The sequence below is a fragment of the Rhagoletis pomonella genome, unplaced genomic scaffold (genome assembly GCF_013731165.1).
Source record: "Rhagoletis pomonella isolate Grant_MI unplaced genomic scaffold, Rhpom_1.0 Rhpom_scaffold_00002, whole genome shotgun sequence".
Taxonomy (NCBI): Eukaryota; Metazoa; Arthropoda; class Insecta; order Diptera; family Tephritidae; genus Rhagoletis; species Rhagoletis pomonella.
This window is the reverse complement of record NW_023458556.1, coordinates 10,173,870-10,185,164: the sequence shown is the minus strand read 5'-3', so window position 1 is coordinate 10,185,164 and position 11,295 is coordinate 10,173,870. Positions and strand designations below refer to the sequence as shown.

The 11,295-nt window shown below is 35.4% G+C and overlaps 1 protein-coding gene across 1 annotated transcript; it reads left to right on the top strand.

Moving 5' to 3' along the window:
- The first annotated feature begins 3,872 nt into the window (after nt 1-3,872).
- LOC118734441 lies at nt 3,873-4,514 on the top strand. The gene is made up of 2 exons (XM_036464161.1): nt 3,873-3,988; nt 4,085-4,514. Exons 1-2 carry the CDS (start codon nt 3,873-3,875, stop codon nt 4,512-4,514), a joined length of 546 nt encoding a protein of 181 aa, XP_036320054.1.
- The last annotated feature ends 6,781 nt before the right edge of the window (nt 4,515-11,295 follow it).

The window sequence follows — 11,295 nt, the reverse complement described above, 5'->3', positions numbered from 1 at the left end:
TGCATTTATATACATATATATATATATATATAAATGGACCTACCATGATAACCACAGCAGTGGCAGCGATAATTGCATTAATTGCCTGTAGCGTTGCCGTGACACACACCTCAGTTGCTCCGCTTGCTCCACATGCTCCGATTATTCTGCTGGACGGTTGCCCATTGATGGCTGAAAGGCAGCACTGGCAGCATTGTGATCGCTAACAAGGGACGCATTTTTGCACTTTTTGCTTTCGCTCTTTTGCTGTTTGTCGGGTTTTCAGGTCAAGGGTAATGTAATATTAAAATTTTAATGCTTAACAGTGAAATAGGCATTTGTTGCGAGACGTCGACATGGGAGTTTTAAACAGTTAAATTATAGGAAATCATTTTCAAGACTACTAAAAGAAACTGTTATAGGGGAATATTGTCCACTACATATACTTAAAAAGAGATGGGAGCTTCTGAAGTAGGTGTTGAAACGTATTTCAGTTTGTGCGCTAAAAAACGTGCGGCAGCTTTTTACTTAAAATTGCCATTTAGAGAGCTCGGATTTCTATTCTAAAAAATATGCCTAAAAATATTCACCATCATAAATATAAGAAAATTATTTACCTATTTATATGCACGTTTTGGTTATAGTTATGATAGAACATGTTTTCGAGCTTATTTATTAGCATACAAATCCGGGTGCTATAGATTTTTAAAACTCTACAAATGAAAGGTAGGCGTGCATAAAAATATGCAACATAAACTTGGCAGTTCGATGTATGAGGTATGAGGGACAAGTGATGTAATGGTACATATTTCTAGTCACCAAGTGAGATTTTCGGAGACCTCGATAACCAAAATAACTTGACATTGATTGCTGTTCCTCTAAGATGGCATTGGGAAAATTTTTGGAAAGACTTCGACCGCAACATGCCTAGTAAAAACTCTGTCGAATAGTTTACGAAAACTTGATGATACTACTCTTCTATTCTGTTTAGACCACAAATTCTCCATAAGAATACAAGGAAGGCATTTTAATCTGCATAACAGTAGAAAATGATATTCAACCACTTACTATTTAACAAGTTAAATTAGTTGATGCTCTGGACGATACCGGTATTATTGATTAGTAGTAGTGTGTATCTCACTGATATAAAAAAAAAACTGGATATATAATACAATCGGCCCTATATTGAAGAAATATGTGAAGCGGTTAAATTGTTCTGCTTAACAAACATAAAATTTCTTTTGAGATTTTCTCCTTTCTTTCGAGCTAGATAAAAACCTAACTGTAATTTTTTTTTTTTTTTTCAGGCAAATATGTATAAAGTCCCTTCCATTCTAAGTATTACGATGGGCATACCTCCACAAATGGAGTGGAATGTTTGCTGACGCTCGCAAGTCAAACCACAGCTATTTATAGCAGCCCACGCTAATCGATTTTTATGGATTAAGACCTCTTACATGCATACGCATACATGTACTTAAACATACAACAGGCATCAAAACGCCCGAATGAATCTTAACGGTTTTTGCTTGTAATCATGTCTTAATTATCCTTTGAACCATTCATGTGCGGAAATTAAGCTGAAAAGCTTTTGCATCAGCAGTGGGGAGGGGAGAATGGCTGGCGGCAGCCTCGTAAGCTGGTATTTAATCGTCTGTCAGCATGACTTTGAACAACGAAGCTAACGAGCGAGGAAGGGGATGGACGTGTCCTACTTACAAAATACAACGCAAAAAGAAGTTTTCAAGCAAAATTGATGACATTTCAAAAATGACTTCTTAAAGAATATGTTCTTTCCGGGAAAAAAACACATTTTAAGACATTATGAAGAGAGCTCACAAATATGTCCATACATGTGTCTTTAATATTTGTGCTAAAGTTAGTATAGACTTGTTTCTAACTAAAATAAATTGATGTCATTTAACGATCCGAAGCACTGCGCATTATTATTCACTGTCACAGCTTTGTTTTTGCTTAATGCATACCTATTTTCATTACAAAATCGATACAAAAACAAAGTGTTATTGCAGCTTGTAAATATCGATGACACCGCTTTTTTGGATACGAGTACTTCCTGCCTAACCGATGGCGCACAGTGTCGGAGTAGTGAAAAAATACCAAAAATGAAAGTCAAAAATTTTAAATGATTAGTTTATGCGTATTAAATACGTTAATTCACTAATTAATACTACCTAAGAAAAGTTAACACATGGTTGAAGACTACAAGGAAGGATAATCGCCCGAATGGTAAGAAATATGTACAAAACAACTTCTTTCTTTTATTAATAAATATTTTTATCGACTCGTGAATGTTAAGTGCATATAGAATGCTAATAGAAGAGAACCAAATCTTTAATGTTTTGCAGCAAACCAAGTTTGGCTAAAATCGAACCACGTTTAGATACTATTTTTGAAGTGAAACATCTTTAGCGGCCGTTGGTTGGTTGGGAGTAAATTGGCAAATTTAAGGGAAATTTATTAAAGATTATTTATTGATTTTGTTATCGATTATTTATCGATTTTGTCACCGATTATTTATCGATTTTTTATAGATAATTTTATCAATTTTGTTATCGATATTCTTATTTATATTTTTGTCGATTTTTTAGCGATTTTTGTTATCGATTTTTTTATCGATATTTATATTGAATTTGTTAGCGATATTTTTATCGATTTTGTTATCGATTTTCTAATCGATTTTGCTACCAATATTGTTATCGATTTTTCTATCGGAATCTTTATCGAACTTGTTACGGATTTTGTTATCGACATTTTTATCGGTCTTTTTATCGGCAGAACAGAATAACATTAATGTAATTATGTAGAACAAACAGGGCAGAGGCAGGGATATAGATAGAAAAAGAACAAAAAATATAACCTTAAGCAAAAGCAGATGTATGTATGTATTTGTATTGGTTATGAGACAAAAAAGATATGTAACGTAAGTTTCACTTCTCCAGTGTGGCCCAGGCGCACCTACTTTTTTTTATGTCCACTCTATATATGGAGACGCGACACTGTGCGGCGTCAGTGACCCGAAAAATTAAGTTAGGATAACCAACTGAACGCTTTGAATGGAATTTTATTCAAAAAAGTATAATTTATGAACATTTCGAGTAGCTGAGGTGTTTGTAAATAAGTATTTTAGCAGAAAATACCGGAGTTGCAGAGGGAAGTGCGCTATATGTACGTAATATGTGTGTAAATATATCAACAGCCAAACCGCGGGGCTGCCGGAAACGAAGGGCTGGTTTATTTGCTCATTATGGCTGCCGAAATGTGCACAATTAGGCGATATTCAAATTTGCTGCCATATTACGATGAAAACAGGTAAAATTAAATATTTGAACACCTTTGGCGACGCGCACAAATGCAAATATAGAGGCACACACATTGGGTGCCAGCCCACCAATATTACTATATACATATGTATGTATATGCCAACGCTTTTGCAAACAAATTTGCGTTAACGCTGGCGTGCAGCATACCCTCCTTATGACGCATAGTTTGTTTTAAGCCCATTAGTAGCATGGCAAGGCTGACTGTATGCGGGTGGTTTGCGGCAAGTTGGTTAGGTGGCTTTGCCAGACATGAGTTGCCACTTTCGAGTCGCACACCTATCAAATGAAAATGACAAACAACCGGAATAAAATAAGAAAGTTCTAAATTTCTCCTTCAATTAATCATATTTTTATTAGATTTTTAAATTTACTACATACTTGGGAGGGTAGATCCTGTAGCCCAGGTCGTTAGCGGGCAAGAAATTCAGTTCGCTACAAACGAAAGGGCAGCGTAAGAATAATATCAGACAAGCCGTGAGTAGAGCAAAGAGTATGTAAACAAAGCCAATATATTAACGGCGCTACCAGCTAACCAAATATAGGCCAGTGGCAATGGGAAATTTGTATAGCCAAGCATGGCCGAGCAAGAAGAAGGAGCCCAAGTTATATGTGACACCCACTCCGAAAAAAGCCACAGTGCTAAAGGCCGTTGAAGATATACAAAAAGTGTAAGTCGCATATATCGAAAGAAGCTGCCATCCATCTGATTTAAGCGTTTTAACTTCTTTCCCTCTTGTTTGCGTTTCGCTTCATAACCGCTATAGCACACCCGAACAAATGGAGGAGCAATTCGAAAACATTTTCCGCGCCTCCCACAAACAGCTGCGCACAATGACGCACAATCCCTGCGGCCAATTATCGATACGCATCAAGCAATGTCTCGATGAAAATGTCCAGCAAATGTCCAAATGTTTTGCTGTGATGGATGAATATAGGATTTGTGTGAGCAATATGATGGCCGAGAAGCTGGAGGATGTAGTGACGGATTTTGACAAAAATGAAGGAAGCGCACGAAACGGCGGCAGTTCAGCTTTGCTAAGAGAATATGACGATGGCAAAGAGGCGGATGCTTTGATAGAAGAGCTTGAAAAGGAGCTTAAGCGACGGGTTGAGGAAACGGGATGTGGACAAGAGGAGAGACGGCGAGAATATCAACAAGAATTCGAGAATGAAGGATCAAACACGTGCGCTTAAAGATAGTAGACATGGGGTCATTGATATAATCATAATATGTATATATGTATGTGTGGATATATTTTTTAAGACATTATTTTTGACAAAAGCATGTATAGCCTTAATACAAAATCTTCAAATGATCTGATGTAGCAAATAATACATAACCAAAGACATAATTTATAGTATTTTAACTGAAAATAACATATAAGTAATACTCAGTTTAGGTAGGCAATTAATCGATTAATTAGCCAAACCCTCTCGGCTCGGCTAGTTCGATTTACCATACAAAATTTATTATTTGTCTATTAAATGCTCGATGAAAGCTTAATTGAATTCAATTTTGATTTTGGCCCTATTTATAAGCAAAAAACACTAAGCTTTACCTAAAACTTAATACATGATACTTCACGGGTGGCGAAATGAATGAAATTAATGCGGTAAAAACAAACTCGCCAACGATCATCGCTGCTAGTTAACTTTGTTATATATTTTATTTTACTTTTTTTGGTTTCATTTTATTTTGTCTTATAAAATTTAATGTTTTGAAAGTCGAGATTTTTTTGTGCAATTATCTGTTTATGCTTCACAACCATGGCGCAATAAACAGGTGAAGTAATAAAACAGCTTTCTCACTTTATTTTCTGACATTCGGCTGCCTTATAGTCAAATTTTAAAAGCAATTTTTCAAATAAGGCAGTGTCAAAATCTTTCTTCTCGCTCTCATTACTTCACCTGGTATAATTCTATAAGCTATAACATCCAAAATAATTCGAATTTCAAAAAAAAAAATTCTTTTTTGATTGTGAAGCTCGACCTTCGATAAAATGGTGGCCCACTGCACATATTTTTTTACTCAATATTTATTTTAAATTTCTGGAGTTTAATTTTATTAAAAAAATGTCCGCACTATAATTACAATAAAAAATTAAGAGAAGTAATAATTGACTGAATAAAAAAAAAACTCAATGCAAATTCTACTGGCCGCGAGGCTCGAACCCACCATCTTGCGTTCCGCATTGCTGCCGTCTGTCAGAGTATAATTTTGATCAGATAAACTAGAGAAAGGCCGTTTCGCAGATAGCCAACGCCTGAAAAACCAAATGAAAATAAGCGATTTCTTAAAAAGATATTTGGCTATGTTCAAAATGTACTTGGTTGTAACGAATGTACCTGCCAATTAAAAAGAAATACAATTGCGCCTACTTTTCAACGTTGCCGCCTGACTATGCAATAAACGATCAAAATTGGTTACTTAAATAGAGTTATGCAACCCTGTGTTGTTACAAAACAACAATCAGCTGTTCAGCTCAAAACGTAAACAAATAAACAAACGCAAACAAACAACAGTGGTGCCACTTATTTGGCATATTTCAAGAAAGGTGATCTGAAAGCCAACGAAAGTTGATAGGCATTTAAGTAAAAATCCGAAACGTACTTTCAAATTAAAAAAGATACAATTGTGCCTACTCTTCCAATACTGTAGCGCTTTGCCAAACGAGCAGCTGACTGTTTGTGGTTTGTGAACACTAAACTCAATTAAAAAATTAATCGACCCGATTTAATTTCTGTCTGAACTTAATATTATGGACGTTAAAACTTTAAGAAATGTCCAAAACGAATAAAATAAATAAAGCTTGAATATGAATTGGACAATAAATAAATAAAACTGTGATCCATCCTATATAAATCCTGATATCGGTAGCAATATCGGTAGCTGTTTAGACAATGACTTAAATAAATCGGCATAAATCAGAAGCTTTCTCCACTTGTGGCATACAGCAAAATAATCACATTCCAGATTGGAGGAGAAGCTCGGCCAAACACTTGACAAAAATATGAGCGTCAAATATTTGATATGAAAAACTGTAAAAGGAGTACTAATTGAGCTGCAATAGGAATCGGTAGTAAGCTACAGACCATTTATTTACGTGTATAAGTATGTACTAAATATGTTCGCATGCACATATGTATGTGTGTATTTTTATGACAAATCACTTCTGGCGCCGGATATTTGCATTTCAACCCAGAAGTGTCGCTACTTAGGCAGCTGCCTCAACAACTCTTGTAGCTTGTCAAATGCTTGGTTGCGGACATGATGTATTTATATGTATAAATTTTGTATCTACAGACATATGTATAAGTAAGTACATGTATTTGTTATTTATGTATGCTTACTTTTGATATGCTTATTTGTATCTAAGAATCTTGGTAAAAAATGTTCAAATAATTCTTGTCGAATTCGAATGGTATTTTTGTCCTTATTTGTTTGCTACTCTACAAGGCACAAAGCTTACATACATATTTTCGTATCCGGTGAAACAGGCATACACATATACATACATATATGTATATATTTTTTTTGTCTGCCGGATGACGTGTGTTATGGCACATGTAGATTTAACTTTGGTAAATATTGCTCTTAAGTTTGTTGGAGAGGGTGTTCGCCGCATACGATTATCAGTAAGTAAGGATATTATTGAAAAGGATCATAAGAGAGCTTTTGAGCTTTTCACTTTATTTTGGGCTTGAAAGTATTGCTTTATAGCCAAGATTGTTGACCACAATGCAGTTGCTCGCTATGCTTGCTCATTCAAAATGTACGCTAAGCTTAAAAACAACAACAAACAAATATGCTTTAAGATGTCAACAATGCAATTAGATGATTAACCATGAACACTTGTAAGATCTTTTCGAGAGTTTTCGAGCAGTTTAGATATCGATATTCGTACATCATGCAAACACATAAAAATTTTTGTTAACTATTTGCAAGGTTTTAAAAATTAAATTTTTTTGTATTTTTTTTTATAAAAATATGGTTCATGCATTAGTTAAAACCACATAAATCAAACTTTTAAACTTTATATAGCGCTTAGAAACATTTAAAAAATCTTCATTAAAATTTGAACTTTTTATTCGGAATTTTTATAAGCTTTTTGGATAAGCAGCTTTATATTCTGTTCAATTTTATTACAATTAATTGCAAGTTTTAGGCGGCTGAATAATTGCGTTGATTTTTAATATTTTTTTTGCTGACGACTTTTGCGGATTTCTTTATATAGCAAGTGCAATTTACAAAAAATAGCATTGATTTTTTTTTAATTTTGTTTGCAAACGGTCATGCTTAAACGTATGGAAAAAGTGAAAAAAGCCGTCAGAAAAGAAAATCCACACAACTTGCATTTATAATAAAATTTAACAGGTTAAAAAACTGCTTATCCAAAAATTTTGTAAAGCTTTAGTTTAAAAAGTTCAAAATTTTAATGAAAATTTGTTGAGTTTTTCTAAGCACTCTATTAAGCTTGAAACTTTGATTTTTATGGTTTTGGTTAAAGCATGAAATGTATTGTAATAAAAAAATAACTAACAAAATTTATCTTTAAAAATCTTGCAAATATATAACAAAAATCACGATGTACTCATTTTTGCTTCCCACTCAATATGTATATGGACATATGTAAATACTTAAATTAAAGAGCTTATTCAAGTTTCTTATTTTTTTGTGATGAAATGCATAATATTTGTAGTTATGTAATATTTGTTGGACTGTCACATATATACATATATTATCTTTCGTGCTTGAACTCAACATTCATAGCTCAGTGGCAATGTCTTATTAATGTTAATGCATTTTTTATTTCCTCGGAACTATGTGTATTTACATACTTACATACATCCTAACTACATTAGGTACACTCTAGAAAATAGTTTGCCGATTCCCCGAGCTAATCATAAAAATTTAGTAAATTTTATCGCCGGATTCTTTTGTCTGAAATCAGGGTCATTCGGGGGCTGCAAATCATTGAAAATTCGATTTTTCGAAATTCGATGTGCATGCCCTCGAATATTTCCTTTTTATCCTAAGAAATCTACAGATAAACTTTCATTGCATTAGTACGTTTCACACAGCAAAAATGCCACATTGCTGCAACATTTAATGGACTTAAATCGTAGTAAAATTAAATTTTTAAATTTTCGAGAATATTAAAAATATTTATTATCTGTTCATCTTATACATAGCTGATAAGTGGCCCTTCAGTTTCAGGATCGGTTTTATAGACCTTGATCTTCCCAAAGTCATAGTTAACCTCCTTGTTCCTCCTCACTATAAATATGTTGGAATCACATTGACCGCTCTCCAGATATTTCACTGAGTTCTGGGTCGTTGTTGGATATCTCTGGCATCAAAAAATTTCAGATAAGCTCCTGGGCTACTTAAATACACCCAAAGCTGTGATTTCCTACCTCATTTATAGCACCAATTTGGCGTATGCGGATTGAAGCCACTACCATTGGTGCTAAGGGACCCTAACTTTGTATTGCTTTCATCTCTGACATCTAGCTGTGTTTTTGCTATCACGGATAATGATCAATTCCAGTCCCCGAGAATTTTGGATCTTTTCGTTGCCGGCACTAGGGATTCTTTCACCGCCTAGGCCAGACGATGATCGCCGTCGGATTTAGTGGTTGGCTTCCGAGTCTATTGTAAATAGTATGGAACAGCCTCAACTACTCGAGACCGCAGCATGCTGATGGGTGCCTTCGTTGTAAGGAGCGTTGACACAAACTTTGTTTCCACAGTTGGCTCCACGATGAGCGTATAAAATGCCCGTGTTGCCAGGTAAGACTAAATAGCTCCCACTTTCTTGATTAGCGAGCAAACTAAAATAAGGAGGGTATGCATACCGAATTAAGAAAAAAAATATATATATAAATTGGGACACCCTAATTTGAGTGTTATTCCCTTCGAAGCACTTATTTCACATCAAACACTTTTCGTACTCATTATCTCTTCATCTGACATGTTAATTCGTCGTAAAGAAACCATCAAGCACGCAGTCAATGCACTACGAATAGTTTATCGAAATATTTTTGTTTTTTTGTTCCATTGTTTCTAGATACCTACATACACGCAAATATGTATGCTGGTCTACATACCCCACCTACGTAAATATATGTATGTGCATATAAATTACTGTTTTTACTACTTGTATGCGTAAATATTTGCATGCATCTATGTATATTTTATGGAAATTAATTATGCCGCCTTTATTTGGCAACATTTCTAAACATGAAAGTGCAGAGACTTGTTGTAGTGCGGCGGGGTGCGGTTATTTTTACTGGCATGACATTGCAAATTTTACTGCAGAAATAAACTTGCCACTCGTGGTGCTATTGTTTTTGCAACTACTGCTGGCAAAAGCCGCCTCTGACAGCCAACAGGCCAACACTATGAAATTATTATGGCATGTGAGTGTATGTATGGGTTTTATTATTTGCACACTTTTCGGCTGCTTCCGGGTGCAAAAACCGACACACACTTTTTGTGAGGTAGTAGGTGTATAAATAATAAATATGTAGTGCATACCTCCAGGAATATTCTAATTTAGGGAACTAAAGCCTTTGGTGTTTGCGTGTGCGGTAACACTCTTGGCGGCGATTCGATTTTTGAGCAGTGAATCCTCCGGCCATCAGCATTTGTCTTTAAAGACACACTTAGCCGGAAACGGTCCATTCATGCCTTTTGTGCAACTTTCTCTACAGGGTAATTTCGCCTAAAACATAGTCGGTGTTTTTGGCTTCCAGAAATTTAATTTGTGAATATTGCGCATACGCCATGTCAGCCCCTTTGTCAAATGAAATTAATTGCTTTAAGCCAAATGGTATGTCTGCATATGTGTGCATTTTGCAATCAGTTTTGTCCACGGAAAATCTAAAATTCCCAGATAGTTATTTCCAATTTGGCTGCACGCAATTTAAGCTTTTCTCAAACAAACAAGTATTTGTTTGAAAGTTTGATATTTTGAGGTTTTTTTTAGATTTTTTTTGCTAATAGACTTTGCTGTTCTTCAACTACATACTTTTATTTTTATATAAGTTTAAACAAAAAAAAACAAACACTTATCTTAAAATACACCAATGCATAGTAACCAGGAAAGAAGCTGCAATCACTTATTCCATTTATTAATGCCTACGCAGCTCCTTGCGCGCTCCCAGCGAGAGAAGATGGATGAGCTGACAGCTACGGCGACCACTCGCTACCACTCAGGCGTATGCGTGATATTAATTTCAGCAAATATTTGTAGTTAAATTTTTTCGTCATCGTCGTCACATCGCCACTCGTCTACGACAGCAACGGCTAGTAAGCGTCGTATGAATGGAAGAGGCAAAGCAAACATTGCGCGTTGAACAGTGATACATAAATGCAAAATAAGTAAATGGTCCTTAAATTTAACTCCTTTTAGCTAATATCCAATAGTATTCTATCCTCTCATACAGCCCACTTTGGTTGTTTTTCTTTATTGACACAGTGTACACTGCCGCTTCCACTAAGCTATATTCCATGCTTCATTTTTGCCAGCACTACTTCCTTTCAGCATACTCACTTCTGTCACTTTTAATGGTGCCGCTCAGATTTATCTATTAACTTCGCTGTCAATGGACACATTTTGCGCTGCGTCCCACCACCTTCTCGTCGCTAAATGTGTTCGATTCGATGCTTTGCGCCGTTGTATGGTACATTAGGAACGCGAATCACATAAAACCAATAAACTCGTGTCCCTGTCGAACGGGATATTGATGGTCTGCCAAATTTCGCAAGTAATTTCGAACACCCGATACAATGGCGCCATCGTTTTGCTGTGGCACTCAATCGACGCACGATTGTTGTGTCAATGTTTTGCAGTTAATGTATTGTTACTTTTATTGGATGAGGGTTAATGTTGTGTTCGGAGAAAGGATGATAAGAGTAACGAAAACTGCTTGAAATCTGCCTTTGATGAAGGCAGGGTGGGGCGGGGGG